The 22,434-nt window shown below is 37.6% G+C and overlaps 1 protein-coding gene across 1 annotated transcript; it reads right to left on the reverse strand.

Annotated features, from left to right (window-relative positions):
• Positions 1-1,506: 1,506 nt before the first annotated feature.
• Positions 1,507-19,506, reverse strand: LOC140965567 (uncharacterized). Its single transcript, XM_073425663.1, is given in 8 exon segments — positions 1,507-1,750; positions 1,892-2,003; positions 2,307-2,855; positions 3,333-4,019; positions 10,841-10,846; positions 16,644-17,525; positions 18,405-18,509; positions 18,663-19,506. Coding segments are annotated over 8 exon segments (3,429 nt in total).
• Positions 19,507-22,434: the final 2,928 nt, after the last annotated feature.

Consider the following 22,434-nt stretch of genomic DNA (forward strand, 5'->3'; position numbering starts at 1 on the left):
TTTTTTTATGAGAGATATATGGGTCGTAGCATATAACTTAAAAATTACATAGATCTTCAATATCTTTCTTTTTGTATTTTTCTCCCTTTTTTTTCAGGAAATATCAATTTTTTTTTTCAAAATAAGAACTCAAGATCTAAACAATAGATAGTCTCTCTCATGATCAATAAAGGCTCGAAAGCTGTTTTCTCAGTCCTCTCCACTCACTCACAAAATATGTGTGAGTTTAAAATTTTAGGCACTCTTATAAGGTATATCTTGGGCCATATACTTTAATACCTGATTTTATCACAATGGTTAATCACTCAAAAAGATTTCATAAATCATATTTTTATATTGATCAGAATATTAAAATTGATTTTTTTTCCAAATAAAAATTTAAACATTCTTAAATAGATTAATGCATGTTCTAATTTAAATCTTTCAAACATGTAATGTATGACATTTTTGCAAAAATTACTAAGATACAAACAATAAACATGATTTTATTTTAAAATAATATATAAGTTTGTTCTCCCCCCAATCAGAATATGACATTGTCCCTAATGTCAAAATAACTATTAATAAAGAGTACATAATGAAAGAGATATCACCTGGATTTTATTGAAGATAACAAACTGAAACAAACGCAAACCAATCCACGACTTTTGAATCAATGATCCAACTTCCTTTTCTTATTGCTTGATTGCGACCAATTGATCTTTGTTATCATTGGATCAGGCTTATGAACAAAAGCTTCCAAATTATCAATTAATTGGTCGGCAGTAGAAGCATAGATGAACATTCTTCGTGAATTTTCTGAAATGAAATTCTGTTCCACAGCCTTATCGAGAAATGTCAACAAAGTGTCATAATAATTATTGATATTCAACAAGCCCACAGGTTTATTATGGATATTAAGTTGTGCCCAAGAAACAGTGTGAAAAATTTCTTCTAATGTACCAAAATCACCTGGTAGTGCGATAAAAGCATCAGAATTTTCAATCATTTTTGTGATTCTTTCATACATAGAAAAGACTTTTAATTCCTCACCAATCGTAACACCTGTAATATTTCCTGCAGCTAAAGCTGTAGGAATAATACCCAAAACATGACTACCTCTAAGATGAGCAGATGTTGAAACAGATCTCATTAACCCAATATTACCTCCCCCATATACCAAGTGAATTTTTCTCTCAGCCAATATCTTTCCAAGATTATTCGCTGCTTCTACAAACACTTCATCTTTTCCAGGACTCGACCCACAAAATACACAAATATTTTTCAATGATTGTGCAGAGGTTCCAGCCATATTTTTTTTACTTTCTTCTTTTTTATTTCTGCGAAATAGAGAGAAAGATGAGAGATTTTATAGGGGTAATATGTTATCAGGACAAAACTATGGGTCACAGTTGTAAACAGAATAAACAGTAAAAACAAAAATGACACACATGCATGTAAACACTAGTGTGATTGTGGCTCACAATTTTCCTCTGGTTTTACGTCCAGAAACGGCTTCAACGCCTTCTATGAGTCGAGGATATGCTTCCCATCCAATTTTCTTATAAATTGGCAAACAGGGTCTTTTTTAGTCGGATTCCCAAGACTATGACGCTCATCTTGGAATTGTTTCCATAAACGGAGAAGTTCAATATGCACATGTCCACTAGAATGCGTCTCAAGAGTCAATAAGATGTTATCTAAAGACTCCTTACTCAGCCCATTCTTAATGAAACCAATTTTATCTTCTCTGTTATTGGAAACACATCCCAAAGATCTGCATCGTTTGTCACAAGTCCATCTTGCACACTTATGACAAACCCCTAAACTTTTGGCCCTTCGTTTTTTCGCATAAGTGCTTTTTCCTAATCCAGGCAAATACCGAATGAGCAATGATTGTGGAACTTCTCCTCCTAATCGGACCTTAGCTTCTATTACAAGACGAATATCTTCTGGAATTCCTTCTTGCATTAGCAATCTCAATCTTTCACACCTTCCTGCATAAATTTTTCTTAGAACATTTTCAGAAAAAGAGGGAAAATATTTGCAAATTTTTGAGAGAATTTCATTCATTTTGAAAAGAAAAGAAATGATTTTTTTTTATTTTTGTATCAGCAATTATGGGAAACTGATTAAACCGACTATGAGAGTCACGGAGTACCGTTATCCGCCATTTAACCGGGAAAATAAAAAGATTAAGGAAACCTGAAATAAAAACAAACAAAATTAAATGCAACACAAAAAAAATCAAGGATCGGAAAGGGAAATAAACTCTTCTTGAAAAATTTCATTTTCTAAAAATGGTTTAAGCCTTTGTCCATTTACTTTAAAAACATCACCATTTTTAGGATTTTCAATATCCACAGCTCCATAAGTATACACATGCTTTACAACATATGGGCCTGTCCATCTTGATCGTAATTTTCCTGGGAATATGTGAAGTCGAGAATTATAAAGCAAAACTTTTTTACCAATCTCAAAAGATTTTCTAAGAATTGTTTTATCATGAAATGATTTGATTTTTGCTTTATAAATCCTTGAATTCTCATACGCGTCATTTCTGAGTTCATCAAGTTCATTAAGTTGCAATTTACGCAATTTGTTGGCATCATCCATGCTTGAATTTAAAGTTTTGATCGCCCAATAAGCTTTATGTTCCAATTCCACAGGCAAATGACAATGTTTTCCATAAACCAACCTATAGGGAGACATATTCAATGATGTTTTAAAAGCTGTTCGATATGCCCAAAGTGCATCATTAAGTCGCAGAGACCAATCTTTTCTATTTGAGTTAACAGTTTTTTCCAAAATTTGCTTTATCTCCCTATTAGCTAATTCAACTTGTCCATTTGTTTGAGGATGATAAGGAGTAGTTACTTTGTGAGTAATACCATATTTTTTCATTAATGAAGCAAATGGTTTATTAACAAAGTGAGTTCCCCCATCACTTATCATGGCTCGAGGAATTCCAAATCTACTAAAAATATTTTCTTTTAAAAATTTGATGACGATTTTATGATCATTTGTTCGACATGGAATTGCCTCTATCCATTTGGAAACATAATCAACTGCAACTAAAATATACAAGTATCCAAACGACGGTGGAAAAGGTCCCATAAAATCTATTCCCCAACAATCAAAGATTTCAATTTCAATAATAGGATTCAAAGGCATCATGTTTCTTTTTGAAATCGCACCCAATTTTTGACAATTTTCACAAATCTTACAGATTTCGTGGGTGTCTTTAAACAAAGTGGGCCAATAAAATCCACACTGCAGGATTTTTGCAGCTGTTTTCTTTGAAGAAAAATGTCCTCCGCATGCTTCTGAATGACAAAATTTAATGACACTACTTACCTCATTGTCGTGTATGCAACGTCGAAAAATTTGATCCGGACAATACTTGAACAGATACGGATCATCCCAATAAAAGTTTTTTACCTCATTCAAAAATTTTCTTTTATCTTGAGAACTCCATTGCGGTGGCATTTTTCCTGTCACAAGAAAATTTACTATGTTAGCAAACCAATGTGTAGTAGTAACTGAAAATAGATGTTCATCAGGAAAATTATCGTTAATTGGTGTCATTTCACAAGATGATCCTGTTACTAGTTTTGATAAATGATCGACTACGACATTCTTGGTTCCTTTTTTATCTTTGATCACAATGTCAAATTCTTGGAGCAACAAAATCTATCGTATCAGTCATGGCTTTGCATCCTGTTTGGTAAAAAAATATCTAATAGCAGAATGATCAGTAAACATGATAGTTGTTGATCCAATCATATAAGAACGAAATTTATCTAATGCAAATATTACAGCAAGTAGTTCTTTTTCAGTTGTGGAGTAATTCATTTGAGCATTGTTTAAAGTTATACTTGCATAATATATCACATAAGGCTTACCGTTTCTTCTTTGACCCAATACTGCACCGACCGCATAATCACTCGCATCACACATGATTTCAAATGGTAAAGACCAATCAGAAGGTTGAATGATAGGAGTTGATGTTAAATGTCGAATGATTTTATCAAAAGTATCTTGACATTTGACCGATTGTTTCGGTTGGGAATAATTCTAGCAAGCGGACTAGGTCAAGTTGTAACAAATGGACGACAAGTCCAAGTATCGATCCCACAGAGACTATTGTTTAAATACTAAAATTTAAATTATTCGATTTAATCTAGGCAAATAATAACAAATGATTTGATGGTAATTTAAACTAGTCAAATTAAATTAATTTATGCTAAATTATTAACTAAGATTGATGATAACAGCTCGAAACTTGAGATTTTTTTTTTTAATTCAACAAAATGACCGGGAACGCACATCGGTCCAAACTTGGATTACCGTCACGCATTGGAATTCATTAACCCGAGATTACTCGATTTCACGATGAAATTCCTTGAACTAACTATAAATCTATTTCTAGAATTTATAATCCTATTTTTATTTAACAGTCAAATTATTTCTAATTGAATTTAATTAAACAAAAACGCATTATTCAACGATGGAATTACATCTGTCGCCTAAAATCGCACATTGAAACCGAATACTATTTCTAGTCGATTTAACCGTGTGTTGATTAATAATTTTGAAGCTAATTTCAACCTATTCTCCTTCGAGTCAAGATCGAACAACAAACATGCAAATACTTGGCCAAATTAAAAGCACGAAAATTACGCAACCATTAATCAATAACATAGACTAATTTATAAATCAAATAATCCAATGAATGAACAGAATCGACAGTTTGTCCTTATCGTGGTCCCGATCACAAGAAAAACTACTCCATAAATTCAAAACTAAAATCAAATCTAATATTCGAATTCATTAGTGAAAATAAGAAAACACGAGAGGAGAAAAATCTCAGCAATGGTGGGCGGATCTTGCGTGTGAAGTGCACGAATTTCTCTTATTTCTCCAAAGCCGTCTTGCCGCCTTCAAAGATCTCAAAGCTCTCCTTTTTCTTCCTTGCAGAGTCGGCTCCCCCTCTTTTTGATACCAAAAAATATCTCCCCTTCGAAAAAGTCCCGATCTTCCTTTTTATTTTCCTTCAATTTCCTAAGATCTCCACAAAATCTTCGCGAAATCTGATCTCAAAATAAAGTACACGGACCCCGTATATGCTTCCGGATTGGGGTCCGTGTAGGCACGTCAAATTTTCTTTCCGGGAAACTCTGTACACGGACCCCGTGTAGGGGTCCGTCTTCATGTGCAAGTTTCCTTCTCTTGGTTGATGCGGGACACGGACCATTACACGGGGTCCGTCGTGGGGTCCGTTTTTGCTCGTGAATTTCCTTCCTTTGGATTTTAGGACACGGACCATTACACGGGGTCCGTGCATAGGTCTGTGTGTTCTCATTGTGATCTTTTCCTATTTTTCCGGGTATTTCTGACATGACACTGCGACGCTTGACTTTTCTTTCATTTCTTCGGCTTTCATCACCTTTTGGTCAAACTTGCAAATGGCAATAAAAATACGAATTAAGCGCAAAACTCGGAATAAAAACGTCATATAAGCACGAATACGACAAAATAAAGTCTCTAAAATGCTATATGATTCATGCTTATCAACTCCCCCACACTTAACCCTTGTTCGTCCTCGAACAAATCAGATATGAAAATAAAGATTCAAGATATATTAGATTCAGAAATGAAGTATCACAATCAAATTTTCTCAATTTGTCAAACTCATTCACCCCCGGTCAAAAGATCACGCTTTGCATTTCACAAGATTTGTTTTTGTCGCAATTTAAGATTCGAACATTTCCCAGTAAAGATCAACAGAATGAGATGTGTGTAGTGTGCAAGTCAGAATTCGTACTCATCGCCAGCTACTTGGTTTCAGGGTTACTTATTTTCATTTGTTATCGAGACGCCCCATATGCTTGACTTTCATACCCCTCTCTACTAAATGTTGAACGACGATGACTTGGTTGATAGGTCTTTTCAAGCTTATAACGTAAGGCCAAGGTTCACGGTTACAATAGAAGGTATGGGAATCAAAAGTGAGAGAAAATAAAAATAATCCTACAGCACATTCATTCAACTTTTGACTCATCAACAATCACTGTATTTTCATCATCCTTTGTCCTATAGTCTCTTTTCTTTCTCATCGTCCTTCAACTTTCACCCACAGAATTTTTCGGGTGTTTTTAATACTATACACTTTCCTCTTTTTTTTTTCATCGACTCCTTCACACATATTTCTTCAACCCATTAGAGTAATTCAAACATTTCAATGCGCACAGGAGGTTTATTTCTCTCACATGTAGGTAGGAAAAAGTGTATAGGCTAAGATTCAGGTAGTTGATGTGGGACATTGAATAAATTACGAATGGGGGCTAATTGTGTGTCATTGACACACCATTCGATTTTTACAGTCTCAAAAAGGGTTACTAGAGACAATGAGTGATGTATCGGTTAGGCTTGAAAGGCTCAAACGGTCCAAAGATTGCCTAAATCATCCCTAAGTCACCATCGTTCGTATTTTCGCTTCGAGGGCTAATCAGACGAGTTCTAGGGATCGTTGTTCGATATTTTTTTTTTTAGTTCACCTCGCACCAATTCACCATTAATGAGTAAAAGTCTGACCACGTGCATGGAATGAAATGTTGAAACAGAACTGGTTTATGTCTGATTCTCTCCTTGAAACTACGACTCCTCTCGTTCAATTACTAGGCACGAAACTATCTCCCGGGTGATCCACAATCTAACAAATTAATACGATTATCAAGTGAAACAAGAGCTCTTTGTCTAAAAATAGTCCCATCCTACGTGAAAAAAGTGTTGTTAAATGAGTGTTGTGTAACGATGTGTAACAAGACTGGCCCACCCCCACACTTTGAAATCGACACTGCCCTCAGTGTAAAGCGAAGTAACATGTATTAATAAGGCAGTTAAAGTAAACACACTTCCCTGGAAAAATGTCGCATATGTGGTAACAGTGTGGTAGGCCGCATCAATTCCTGAAAAGAACGGCATCGAATACACAAAGAAACGTAAAAAAGGGTAGGAAAAACACCCAAGCACGCAAGGAAAACCCAAAAGATAATAAAATTAAATAACATGTCTCATAATATCTATAACAACATACGAAGAAAAGCGCAAGTCTAGAAAAGCGATAAAGTCCTCCAAAAATCCTAGAATAAGAAGAAGCGGACTACTCATCATCTGACCCTAACTCAAAGTCCTCCAAATCGTCAAGCGCGGATTTTTTCCCACGGGGGAGCAAAGATATCGTCTGAAGAGGACTGAATCCCAAGCTGGTGCTCGATGCGAGCCAACCTAGTGCGGATGTCGTCCATGCAATCAAACAATGACGAGTAAACCTGACGTCTACCTCTCGAGGCGCGCTGCCGAGGGGGCATACCAGCTTGAGGGCCAGTGCGGGCATCTAAAGCCGCTTTTTCCTCCACACGATTGTCCCAAGCTCGGTCGTTGATGGTAGGGGGAGGTACCGGTGGGTCACGGGGATGAGGACGGATATGTAGACTCTCTGGATTACGGTACCACGCACCCTATCGGAAGATAAAGTACATGCCCTGCATGGCCTGGGTGGTGAGCATCTGCGTAGACGTGGGCAGGAGAGAAGTCTCGTCGGTGAGATCGACACCATGGGCCGCAATGATCCTGGAGATGATGATAGGGAAGGGGGCATAAGGGGTCCTGTTCTTCGTGGGATCAGTGTGAGCGACTGAACGCATATGAGAAAGTATGATCGACGCCACTGGGATAGCAGGAATGTTCCCCAAACCATTAAGCATCTTGTCAATGATATATAGATCCAAATGGCGGACTTCATTGTTCCCGGCCTTCCTTGGGATGATATTCGCCCCCGTAAAGTAGCAGATGAGACGATCCAGCAGTGGGAGGGACGTCGGGAGGACACTGTATCGGGAGCCAGTAGGAGATAAGCGGTACTGCAGTCGGCGCCGAGCCTCAGGGATCCGAAAGGTGAGGTCCGAGAAAAAGATATCTACCTGATTGAAGGAAACCGGCGGCCCTTCATTTGGGACACTCAAAATTGCAGCCAGGTATGCGCTGGTCAACTCAATCGGCACTCCTTTGACGTAAGTGCGCAAATGTGGTAGCCCTGTCGTCTCTTTGTCCTCAACATTGGCATAGAATTGCCATACCAGATCGGGGTAATATGGTCCTGCAATGTCCAAAATAGGCCCCCATCCAAACTTATCGAACTCTGCCCTCAGTGGCACCTCATGGTCAATCCGTGGATGGATAGACCGCTCAACAATGACCGAGTTCCCGTGGAGTGCCGAGTACCACTCAAAAGTTTCGCGACTGGTGAAGTTAGAAGCATCAAAAGCCAACCTGGCGGATGCAGAGGAGGATGAGGCACCAGTTCGGGCACGCTTACTAGATTGCTTACGGGGAGGCATTGCAATGAGAACGGATACTTCAAACACCCCAGCAAATAGAGCACAACAAGCCAATAATTTATCACAGACAGCGTTAATCAATTCCAACTTATCCCAACGTAATTCACAGGCAATATTCTCAACATAGTGAATATCCAAACCACGAAAAGTAGTAACAATTCAATTCTTGGCACAATCAAATCCCAAAAATTCAATAATTGACGAACAAAAACCAAGCAATAATCGAACTATCGCGCAATAAGCAAACGGATGTTACCAAATTCCCAACTCGGATGAGCGAATATTGGAGTCAATGGAGAACTACGCTTACCAGAGAGAGAATGGGGGGTTATCGGACCGTGGTGGAGGGCGGCCGGTGACGGAAGGAGCGACGGCGCAGCTGGTGGAGCAGGGGCCATGGTGGAGGGTGGCCGGTGACGGAAGGAGCGACCAGGTATGCGCTGTGGGAGGCGGAGGATGAAGGAGAAGAGACTTTAGATTTAGGGATTTGGGAGCATGAAGTCGCGATTTTTAGTCTGGTGCTGTCAAAAGTTGAAGGCACGGACCCCGTGTATGGGTCCGTGTACAGGTCCGTGTCGGCTCGAAAATTTGGAAATCTTGGAAAAAGTAGGCACGGACCCCGTGTAGGGGTCCGGGTGTGGATCCGTGTCGTCTCGAAAGAAAGTTCATAATTTGGGACGAATGAGACACGGACCTCGTGTCTGGGTCCGTGTAAGGGTCCGGCTCGGCTCGCAAATTCGAAAAGTTAGAAGGAAATAGAAGCGGACTACGGACCAAATACACAATGCAAGGCCAGATATGTACAATTCTATAAAGCTACACATCAAATTTGAAACTCAATCAAGCACACAAGATGCAAGAATTGTACAAAAACTTCCCTGGCCTATTTGACGTTTTGAATCTGCTCGTCCTAATAGAATCCCGACATTTGATAAATCCTACCGCAAGTGAATAAATTTCCTACACCACCATTCACTGAGATTAGCTCACGAGAATTGCATAAAACAAAAGCAAGAAAACTAATATAAAAGAAGAAAGAAAAGAAAATAAAGCTAAGCAATGGTTGCCTCCCAGCAAGCGCTAAATTTAGAGTCGATAGCCTGACTGTACTCCCTCGATTCAGTTTGGATCCTGCAGATCCACGGTGGTCGGCTTATTGGGCATGGTACCACCATGATAAACCTTCAGTCTGTGCCCATTCACTTTGAATGCTCCAGTTGCTTCACTAGTGATCTCCACTGTCCCGTAAGGGAAAACTTGCGTGATGGTATATGGTCCTGACCATCGTGAACGCAACTTACCTGGCATCAATTTCAGTCGAGAAATGTATAGCAGAACCAGTTGTCCTACCACAAATTCTCGATGGACGATGTTCTGATCATGCCAGCGTTTGGTTTTCTCTTTGTAAAGTTTGGCATTCTCATAAGCCTCCAACCTAAACTCGTCCATTTCATTAAGCTGCAGCACTCTGTCATCACCTGTGGCGTTAGCATCAAAATTCAAGAATTTAGTAGCCCAGTAAGCCTTATGTTCAAGTTCTACAGGTAGGTGACACGACTTCCCATATAGCAATTTAAAAGGAGACATGCCGATGGGGGTTTTGAAAGCAGTGCGGTAAGCCCAAAGTGCATTGTCGAGTTTGCTAGACCATTCTTTCCTTGAAGCACTGACAGTCTTCTCAAGAATGCGTTTTAATTCTCTGTTTGATACCTCCACTTGGCCACTAGTTTGAGGGTGATAAGGTGTGGCCACCTTATGTCGGACTCCATACTTAGCTAACAAGCTGTCAAATTGACGATTACAGAAGTGAGTACCCCCATCGCTAATAATGGCTCTAGGTGTGCCAAAACGTGAGAAAATATTTTTCTTGAGAAATTGAACAACAACCCTAGAGTCATTAGTTTTGCATGCTAGTGCCTCTACCCACTTAGACACGTAATCTACAGCTACTAAAATATACTTGTTCCCAAAAGAAACTGGGAAAGGCCCCATGAAATCGAGACCCCACACATCAAATATCTCACACACCAAAATATTATTAAGGGGCAATTCATGTCTCCTGGAGATATTACCTGTGCGCTGACAACTTGAACATTTTGTAACATATTCATGTACATCCTTAAACAGAGTAGGCCAATAAAAACAAGACTGGAGTACCTTTGACGCAGCTCTAGTTGCCCCAAAATGGCCTCCAGCCGGACCAGCATGACAATGAAACAAAATTTCACTTACCTCTTCCTGGGAAATGCATCTCCGGACTATACCGTCTGCACATATTCTAAACAAGTAAGGATCCTCCCACAAATAATATTTCAAATCTGAGAAAAAATTTTTCTTTTGCTGGTAAGTAAAATGAGGAGGAATGAACTTACTGGATAGATAATTAACAAAATCGGCATACCAGGGCAAATTGTTTACCTCAAACAGTTGTTCATCCGGGAAATCATCGCGAATAAAACCCTTACCTGCACTTGGATTCTCCAAACGTGAGAGATGATCTGCAACCTCGTTCTCTGTCCCCTTTCTATCGATTATGTCCAAGTCAAATTCCTGCAACAGAAGAATCCAGCGAATTAGCCTTGGTTTTGCATCTTTTTTTGCCATCAAATATTTCAAGGCTGAATGATCGGTGTGCACTACAACTTTGCTCCCTATCAGATATGATCTAAATTTATCCAGAGCAAAAACCACAGCAAGAAGCTCCTTCTCTGTAGTGGCGTAGTTTAGTTGGGCAGCTGACAGTGTAATACTAGCATAGTAGATGACATGGATGTATTTTTCCTTTTTTTGTCCTAAAACTGCTCCCAGAGCTGTGTCGCTTGCGTCACACATCACCTCAAATGGCGACCCCCAGTCAGGTGCTATCATCACAGGTGCGGTGATCAATTTCTCCTTCAAAACCTGAAATGCCTGCGCACACTCATTGGAAAATTCAAAACGCACATCTTTTATCAGCAAATTGGTCAGTGGCTTAGCAATGCAAGAAAAATCTTTTATGAAGCGCCTATAGAACCCTGCATGTCCTAGATAACTACGCACTCCTTTGATGTTTGCTGGGGCTGGGAGTTTCTCTATTACTTCAATTTTAGCCTTATCAACTTCAATCCCAATTTCAGAAATTTTGTGCCCCAACACAATTCCCTCTCTCACCATGAAATAACATTTTTCCCAGTTTAAAACCAAATTTGACTCCTCACATCTCTCCAAGACTTTAGACAGGTTAATCAAGCAAGTATCAAACGAAAAACCAAAGACAGAAAAATCATCCATGAATATTTCAATAAAGTCCTCAATCATGTCATGAAAAATTGTCATCATGCATCGTTGGAAAGTTGCTGGTGCATTACATAGACCGAATGGCATTCGTTTTTATGCAAATGTCCCGTAGGGACAGGTAAACGTGGTTTTCTCCTGATCTTCAGGGTCAATTGGAATTTGCATATAACCCGAATAACCATCCAGAAAACAGTAAAAAGGATGTTCAGCTAATCTTTCCAACATTTGATCAATAAACGGGAGGGGGAAATGGTCTTTACGGGTGGCGTCATTAAGTTTTCTATAATCAATGCAGACACGCCACCCTGTAATAGTCCTGGTAGGAATTAATTCATTGTTCTCATTTTTTACTACAGTGATCCCACCCTTTTTCGGAACAACTTGTACTGGACTTACCCACCTACTATCAGAAATCGGGTAAATAATACCTGCATCCAGTAGCTTTATCACCTCTTTCTTTACCACCTCTTGCAGAGCTGGGTTCAGACGCCTTTGAGGTTGGGTAGATGTCTTGTGGTCGGCCTCCATCAGAATTTTGTGCTTGCACATGGATGAACTGATCCCCTTTATGTCTGCAATACTCCAACCTATGGCTTTGATATTATCTCTCAGAACCCGCAACAGCTTCTCTTCTTCCGTATCTGCCAAAGTAGATGAAACTATCACTGGCAATTTATCATTATCAAGTAAAAATAGATATTTTAAGTGTGATGGGAGAGGTTTCATCTCTAGGATTGGGGCTTCTTCAATGGATGATTTTAAAGGTCGTGGGACACGCCCAAGCTCCCCAATCCTCGAGTTTACCGTTTTTGAAATCGGTCTGCCTGCTTCCAGATAAAGAATACATTTGTCTAGCTCTTGATTTCCCAATTCTTGCGGGCATGAATGGGTCAAACAAACCGCCAAAGGATCCTCACCAAGTGATTCCTGCAAACCATACTCAACAAACTCGTCAATAGCATCAATTCTAAAACAATCAGATGTATCATTGGGATATTTGATGGACTGAAAAACATTAAACACTACACTCTCATTATTCAATCTCAACACCAACTCACCCTTGTGTACATCTATTAGATCTTTCCCAGTGGCTAAAAATGGTCTTCCTAAAATGAGAGGAATCTCACGATCCTCTTCCATATCTAACACAACAAAGTCCACTAGGAAAATAAACTTGTCAACCTTCACTAAAACATCTTCTACTACTCCCCTAGGGTATTTAATAGATCTATCAGCCAATTGTAGGGAAATTGTAGTAGGTTTAACTTAACCAATTCTTAGCTTCTCAAAACATGAATAAGGCATTAAATTAATGCTTGCACCTAAATCACATAGAGCTTTGCCAAAAAATGAACTTCCTATGGTGCAAGGAATAGAGAAGCTACCTGGGTCCTTAGCTTTTGGAGCCAACTTATTTTGTAAAATTGCAAAACATTCCTCCGAAAGCTTAACTGTCTCAAAATCCACTAGTTTCCTCTTGTTCGATAGAATTTCTTTAAGAAATTTTGCATATGAGGGCATTTGAGTTAAAGCCTCTGCAAACGGGATATTTATGTGCAATTTTTTGAAAATCTCAAGGAATTTTTAAAATTGAGTATCCAGTTGCAGTTGCTTTGCTCTTTGGGGAAACGGGAGTGAATCAATATCAACAGTGGGGTTAGAGTTTAGAGGCTTACCTGTTTTCCATGTGTCCTCGGGTCCTTGCTTGGATGACCCCTCTTCTTTCACATTTTCCTCAACATCAACTACTTCTTGCTTCAGGGGAGCTGTCACCGTGACTGCATTGACACCTTTTGGGTTCTTTTCCGTGTCACTAGGTAGTGAACCCGGAGCTCGTGTAGCCATTTGTGTCGCCAACTACCCTAATTGATTCTCTACCCTTTGCATCATGGCATCATGATTTTGCCATCTCATCTCATTCCCGGCTATGTACTTGGCTAGCATATCCTCAAGATTCGATTTGCCATCTTGTGGCTTGAAACCGGGTGGCATGGAAGGTCCAGTACCTTGCAGAGGTTTAGGTGGTTGCTGAGGAGGTTATTGATGTGAAGGATGTTGTGGAGGATTAAAATATGGTTGCTCCACAGCATTTTCTGACTGCCTCCACCCAAAATTCGGATGATTCCTCCAGCCCGGATTATATGAAAAACTGTATGGATTATATTGTTGTCGACCCTGGTTTCCCACATAATTCACTGAGTCCCCCCCAAAGCACTGTATTCCCTAACAAGACATATCTGGCATGAATGGCATTTCATTAGATGATCCACCAACTATCTCAGCATTTCCCTGAATTTGATTCACTAGCTTGACTGGTAATGATTTATTTGCTTGTAGCTGTGCCATTGATGTGTCAATCCATCAAGCTTTGATGTGATCGCTGTCAGAGCGTCCATCTCAAGGAATCCCACTTTCTTCTCCCTTCTATTGTCTTGCAAGACTACATTGCTTTCTGCCATATTAGATATGATTTCAAGCGCTGCGGTTGGCGTTTTCCTGTATAAACTACCGTTTGCTGCTGCATCAAGCATAGATCGCACAGATGGATCCACCCCATAGTAAAATGTTTCAACCTGCTGGCCTGTCGAAAAACAATGTCTCGGGCACATTCTCAACATCTTCTTAAACCTTGCCCATGCTGAATTCAGTGATTCCCCCTCTCTCTGTCTAAATGATGTGATGTCATTTCGCTACTGTGTAATCTTGGTTGGGGGAAAATACCTGTGCATGAAGACCTCGACTAACTCATCCCATGTCGTAATAGAACCAGCTGGAAGGTCTCGAAGCCACTCCATAGCTTCTCCTTGCAGGGAGAATGGAAATAGTCTGAGTCGAATGGCATCAGTACTCACCCCATTGCACTTGATTGTATCACAGATCGACAGAAAATTCTCCAGATGTGCATTGGGGGCTTCAGAAGGTGATCCTCCAAATTTGACTTGGAGTTGAATCATCTGGATGATGGCCGGTTTGAGTTCGAATGTGTTCGCTTGAATTGTAGGACGGACAATACTAGAGCCACAACCTCCAAATGCTGGCCGATGGAGCTCCATTAAAGTACGATTATCCTCTTCTTCAGCCATGCCTTCCGATTCTGGTTTAAGGTCTACTGCAGATTCCTCTTCAGATTCAGATTCAAAAGCCAAGTTGTTGTTCCTTCGAGCTCTACGGATGCGGCGGAGAGTGCTTTCAATCTCTAGATCAAGTGGCACTAGATTTTTGACGTCTTGAGCACGGCTCATATAACTTCGAGTTAACTCCTGAAATCAGAAGTTTAAGTGCACAAATTAAGCTCCTAAGGAGTGGAAAAATCTGAAACAGAGTTAATTAAAATACTAAAGATTTAAAAAATAATAATAAATGAAAAATTAAAACTGAGAATAAAAGCCTAGTCTCAAACAAATAATTTATCCTAATATTAAACAAATAGTCCCCGGAAACGGCACCAAAAACTTGATCGGTTGTTTCGGTTGGGAATAATTCTAGCAAGCGGACTAGGTCAAGTTGTAACAAATGGACGACAAGTCCAAGTATCGATCCCACAGAGACTATTGTTTAAATACTAAAATTTAAATTATTTAATTTAATCTAGGCAAATAATAACAAATGATTTTATGGTAATTTAAACTAGTCAAATTAAATTAATTTATGCTAAATTATTAACTAAGATTGATGATAACAGCCCGAAACTTGAGATATATTTTTTTTTAAATTCAACAAAATGACCGAGAACGCACAACGGTCCAAACTTTGATTACTGTCACGCCTTGGAATTCATTAACCCTAGATTACTCGATGTCACGATGAAATTCCTTGAACTAACTATAAATCTATTTCTAGAATTTATAATCCTATTTTTATTTAACAGTACAATTATTTCTAATTGAATTTAATTAAACAAAAACGCATTATTCAACGATGGAATTACAGCTGTCGCCTAAAATCGCACATTGAAACCGAATACTATTTCTAGTCGATTTAATCGTGTGTTGATTAATAATTTTGAAGCTAATTTCAACCTATTCTCCTTCGAGTCAAGATCGAACAACAAACATGCAAATACTTGGCCAAATTAAAAGCACGAAAATTATGCAACCATTAATCAATAACATAGACTAATTTATAAATCAAATAATCCAATGAATGAACAGAATCGACAGTTTGTCCCTATCGTGGTCCCGATCACAAGAAAAACTACTCCATAAATTCAAAACTAAAATCAAATCTAATATTCGAATTCATGAGTGAAAATAAAAAAACACGAGAGGAGAAAAATCTCAGCGATGGTGGGCGGATCTTGCGTGTGAAGTGCACGAATTTCTCTTATTTCTCCAAAGCCGTCTTGCCGCCTTCAAAGATCTCAAAGCTCTCCTTTTTCTTCCTTGCAGAGTCGGCTCCCCCTCTTTTTGATACCAAAAAATATCTCCCCTTCGAAAAAGTCCCGATCTTCCTTTTTATTTTCCTTCAATTTCCTAAGATCTCCACAAAATCTTCGCGAAATCTGATCTCAAAATAAAGTACACGGACCCCGTATATGCTTCCGGATTGGGGTCCGTGTAGGCACGTCAAATTTTCTTTCCGGGAAACTCTTTACACGGATCCCGTGTAGGGGTCCGTCTTCATGCGCAAGTTTCCTTCTCTTGGTTGATGCGGGACACGGACCATTACACGGGGTCCGTCGTGGGGTCCGTTTTTGCTCGTGAATTTCCTTCCTTTGGATTTTAGGACACGGACCATTACACGGGGTCCGTGCATAGGTCCGTGTGTTCTCAGTGTGATCTTTTCCTATTTTTCCGGGTATTTCTGACATGACACTGCGACGCTTGACTTTTCTTTCATTTCTTCGGATTTCATCACCTTTTGGTCAAACCTGCAAATGGCAATAAAAATACGAATTAAGCGCAAAACTCGGAATAAAAACGTCATATAAGCACGAATACGACAAAATAAAGTCTCTAAAATGCTATATGATTCATGCTTATCAACATTCTTGAGTCCACTCGAAGGCTGTGTCTTTTGTTAAGAGGTTACAAATGGGTTTAGAGATTAAACTAAAGTCCTTTATAAACCTCCTATAAAATCCAGCATGTCCCAAAAATGAGCGAATTTCTTTAATAGTTTTTGGAGGGGGTAAATTGGCAATGACATCAACTTTTGCTTTATTAACTTCAATTCCATGAGATGACACGACATGTCCCAAAACAATTCCAGAAGTAATCATGTAATGACATTTTTCCCAATTCAAAATAAGACCTTTTTTCTCGCATCTTTTTAAAACTCTTTCCAAAATTTCAAGACATTTATCAAATGTATTCCCAAAGACAGTTAAGTCATCCATGAAAATTTCCAAACAATTTTCAACCATGTCGCAAAAAATGCTTAGCATACATCTTTGAAATGTTGCTGGGGCATTGCATAATCCAAATGGCATCCTTCTAAATGCAAATGTTCCAAAAGGACATGTGAATGTAGTTTTATCTTGATCTTCGAGTTCAATGGGAATTTGATAATAACCTGAATATCCATCAAGAAAACAGTAGTATGGATGACCTGCTACTCTTTCTAAAATTTGATCCAAAAATGGTAATGGAAAATGATCTTTTCTAGTGGCGTCATTTAATTTTCTATAATCAATACACATCCGCCAACTAGATGGGACTCGACTTGTTAACAATTCACCTTTTTCATTTTTTATCACTGTGATGCCAGATTTTTTCGGAACTACTTGTGTTGGGCTTACCCACTTACTATCAGAAATAGGGTAGATAATCCCAACATCAAGTAGTTTGAGAACTTCAGTTTTCACAACATCTTTCATGTGTGGATTTAATCTCCTTTGTGGTTGTTGAGATGTTTTTGCATTTTCTTCTAAGTGAATTTTGTGAGTGCAAATTAGTGGATTAATGCCCTTGAGATCTTTTAGTGTCCAACCAATTGCATTTTTATGTCTTTTAAGCATATCAACTAATTTACCTTCTTCATCACTTGCTAGTTTGGAAGAAATTACCACCGGATATGTTTCATCTTCTCCAAGAAATGCATACTTCAATTCTTCTGGCAAGGGTTTTAACTCCAATATGGGTGGTTCGTCTTTGTTCTCATATTTTGCATCAAATTCTTTCTCTGATCCTGGTAACGAGTGATACCTGATAAAATCATCAAGATCAATTTCAATATTTTCTTTAACAGTTTCAATTGAACAAATATCTAATTGATCACGAGTACTCCCTTCTTGAATGTTTTCTTCCACAAGAGTTTCAATAAGATTTTCATCTTCACTTTCATCTCCTTTGTCATGTGGTTGCTTACAAAGATTAAACACATTAAGCTCCAAGGTCATGTTACCAAATGACAACTTCATTATTCCATTCCTGCAATTTATAAGAGCATTAGAAGTTGCTAAAAATGGACGACCTAAAATTACAGGAATTGCATTACAAGCTTCGATAGGTTGTGTATCTAAAACTATGAAATCGACAGGATATACAAAGTTATCAACTTGGACCAACACGTCTTCTACCATACCTCTTGGCACTTTAACAGATCTATCAGCAAGTAAAAGTGTTACCGAAGTAGGTTTTAACTCGCCTAGATTGAGTTCTTGATAAACTGAATATGGAAGTAAATTCACACTAGCTCCAAGGTCAAGCAAGGCTTTTTTAATCTTTCGTTCTCCAATAATACAAGAAATAGTAGGACAACCAGGGTCTTTGTATTTCAAAGAATTATTATTTTGAATGATTGCACTTACTTGTTCGGCTAAAAATGCTTTCTTTTTCACATTCAATTTTCTTTTCACAGTGCACAAGTCTTTCAAAAATTTGGCATATGATGGTACCTGTTTTATTGCATCTAATAAAGGAATATTAACTTTTACTTGTTTAAAAATATCATATATATCAGAATTCAAATTTGATTTTTTTGTATTTTTCAATGCATGAGGGAATGGTGGTGACACTGTCTGTTGAACCTCCTCTTCGCAAGTTATGGGTTCCACTTCCTTACCCTTTGGAGTTGATTTATCATCATCTTCACAAGGTTCAAGAATGGATTTTTCCACAACCTTACCACTTCGAAGGGTAATAACAGATTTTACCTGATCCATCGGTTGAGTTCCAGAAGTTCCAGTTTGTGAATGATGATCCTTGGGATTAGGCAGAGGTTGTGAAGGAAATTTACCTTTTTCATGAACATTAAGTGCAGATGCAAATTTAGCAAGAGTATCTTTCAAATCTGTCATGGTTTGAGCAGTTTGAGTATTGATAGACTCTTGCTTTGCAATGAAAGAATTCAATATATCTTCCAAATTCCTTTTAGGTGGAGGAACATAAGGTGCATAATTTTGAAAATTTTGTTGATTTTGGAAATGTGGTTGTGAAAATTGTGCAGCATTATCATTCCTCCAACTAAAATTTGGATGATTTCGCCAACCTGGATTGTAACTTTGAGAAAATGGTTCAAAATTTGGCCTTTTGAGATTGTTTAAAACATTGGCTTGTTCATGGAGACATTCTTTAAAAGAAGGCAAAGTGGGACAATCTTTTGTAGAATGATCACTTGTATCACAGATGTGACATGCAATTTCTTGAACAGATTTTAATTGACCATTCTTTTTCAATTCAAGTGCCTCAACTTTTCTTGCCAAAGAGGTAAATCTAGCTTGAAGATCATGTTCATCTTTGAGAGTGTACATACCTCCACCAGATGTAGGAGATTGAATCTTGTTTGATGGTTCGATTGTACCTATAGTGTCCCAATTTTGAGCATTTTCAGCTAATGAATCGAGATACTCAATTGCCTCATTTGGATCTTTATCTTCAAATGTTCCATTACACATAAATTCAACCATTTGCCTATCTTTAGGTGTTAAGCCTTCATAAAATTGAGAAACAACTCTCCAAATTTCAAAACCATGATGTGGACAAAGATTAAGCAATTCTTTATATCTATCCCAACACTGATAAAAAGTTTCTCCTTGTTTTTGAGTGAAAGTGATGATTTGCCTTTTGAAAGAATTTGTTCTATGAGATGGAAAAAACTTTTTCAAAAATTGTTGTTGCAATTCATCCCAAGTTCGAATGGATCCCGATCTAAGATTTTGTAGCCAAGTTTTAGCTTTATCTTTTAAAGAAAAAGGAAAAAGCTTAAGTCGAATGGTGTTCATGCTACAATTTAGATCATTATATGTGTTGCACACTTCTTCAAACTCTCGTAAATGCATGTATGGATTTTCAGAATCTAAACCATGAAAGTTGGGTAAAAGTTGGATAATACCAGGCTTAAAATTGAAATGAGATGCATCAGGGGGAAAAACTAGACATGAAGGTGCACTAGTACGTGTAGGATTCATGTGATCTCTAAGTGTTCTTCGTCTATCATGATCATGTTGAGATTGAATTTCATCTTCATTTTCTTGGATGGGTTCTTCCGCCATGTTTTGTGAAAATAAAGGGTTATTTCGAATGAGTCGACCACTAAGTGTACGTGACCAAATAATGCTCATGCAAATGCAAATGCAAAAGAATAAAAACACACAAAAGCAATAAAAATTCAAATAAAGAAAAATAAACTATAAACAAAATTAAATAGACTTGAAATTAAATTATACTTCCCCGGCAACGGCGCCAAAAACTTGTTGTCACTTTGATTGTTGCACTCCCAAGAGCAGGTTGTCCACAAGTAGTTTAATTCGATGAGTCCGATATCGTATCCACAGGGAAGCTAAGGTAATTACAAGTCCACTACAATGTCTTTTTGTTTTGTTTTTGTTTTTGTTTCTTTTTAATTTTAATTGTTTGAATCTTTAATGGGTAAATTTTAATTGTTCAAATTTTAATTTAAGTAGTTGAGATTAAAGGATCCACTCATGGTATTTTAATAAAGTTAACATTAACGAACAATATTGAAATCCACTTAATAAAATGGTTCCAATATATTAAATAATCATATTTATATTATGTTATAAATTATTATCTTATAAGTATATAATATATACCAAAACTTATAAATGTTGTCAAGTATTTATTGTGCTATATATATTTGTAAACACTAAATCAAGGTTCCCACTTTAAATGGTTGGTAAAACCAAACTAACATTTAAATGGTACCAAGAAATTAATATTATGATATATTTATATATAGTAAATCAAGGTTCCCACTTTAAATGGTTGGTAAAACCAAACAAACATTTAAATGGTTCCAAGAATTTAATATTATAATATATTCATATATAATAAATCAAGGCATCTACTTTAAATGGTTGGTAATACCAAACAAACATTTAAATGGTTCCAAGAATTTAGTGTAACATATAGCAACAATAAATCAAAACTCCTACTTATAAGTAGAGTATAAAAATGCTTAAAGAAATAAATATAACATAAACAATAAATAATGATTAAATAATATGAAACATAGATTCTTATCTTTTAATAACATTATTATCATGCCAAGAGTTTCACTTTATCATCTCAACTTTAGGAAGTTAGCTATTCATTATTCAAAGTGTAAAACTTTGAATATGAAATTAACATGCTAATTGTATTTAAATGAAGAAATAAAGGAAAAATATAGAGAGAAATATTATGAACTCAAAGGTTTGTTCATAGAATGAAGGATATCTCAATACATTACAATGCACCCCTATATATAGCCAAATTTGGGGAGACAACCACAAATAAAATATTATTTTTTTACACATAAGTCTTCATTGTTGTTCCAAGATATTATATTATATTTCACATCACTTTTGAAAATCTTCTTCTCCTAATTTGCTTCTTAACATAAAAAGCAACATGTGGATAATTGAGTTGTCTAGTTGTGGTATTTTTTTCAAACCATTTGACCAAGTAATTTGAGAGATATGGTCAAAATACTAGAGCATGGTAAGACTGCCACTCCTTTGGTAACTTTATTTGTTGCTTAATTTGATCCCAATTGTGTTAGGATTTTTATCTCATGCTTGTCAACAATATTGTAGATATTATAATCAACTTTCTACAGGTCCAAGAATCATCTTAATCCCATTTGCAACGCCAAGTTTATTCTTGTTTTATCGAACCTGTAAAAAATAGTAAAAACTTGTAATTACACAACAACTTATATTTTATACAATTTATTATAAAACATATAATATTTAAACATTTAATAAAACAAAAACTATATATTTATATTATAAAACATTTAATTAATGTACAATTTTTATGTTTATCACTCACAGCAACAACAGTTTAAGAGACCTTTCTAGGAATAGCAGAGAAAGAGGTCGTTTCAAGGACCGCCGAAAGGAAAAGGTCCTATTCCACAAAAGAAAGCTCTTCAGAAGCCTGGTCAATATCCAGCGTGCCCGAAATGCAACCGTCATCATATGGGAGAGTGTTTATGGGTTCGGACAAATTCTTCAAGTGTGGAGCCAGTGATCACATTCTGAAGGACTGCCGTGGAGGCAGCCGACCCAGGGGCGAGTGTTCGCCATGCATGCTGAGGTGGCGAACCCAGACACGACTCTACTGACCGGTATCCTATTTAATTCAACACCGTATTATTTTTGCATTCACACGAAGGCCTTGTTAGATTCCGAGGACACTCACTCTTTTATCTCAGAGATATTCGCTAATTATTTGGATGTTAATTCCATTGGACCCAACGTGAGCTACTCCGTGACAGTCCCATCAGGGGAGGAGCTATCAGCTACTAGTGTGGTCAGAGATATCGATCTTCAACTACATGGCCTCCTAGTTTACGCCGATCTGGTTGTGTTGCCAATGCCAGAGTTTGA

Source organism: Primulina huaijiensis, unplaced genomic scaffold (genome assembly GCF_012295235.1).
Source record: "Primulina huaijiensis isolate GDHJ02 unplaced genomic scaffold, ASM1229523v2 scaffold11123_ERROPOS214507, whole genome shotgun sequence".
Lineage (NCBI taxonomy): Eukaryota > Viridiplantae > Streptophyta > Magnoliopsida > Lamiales > Gesneriaceae > Primulina > Primulina huaijiensis.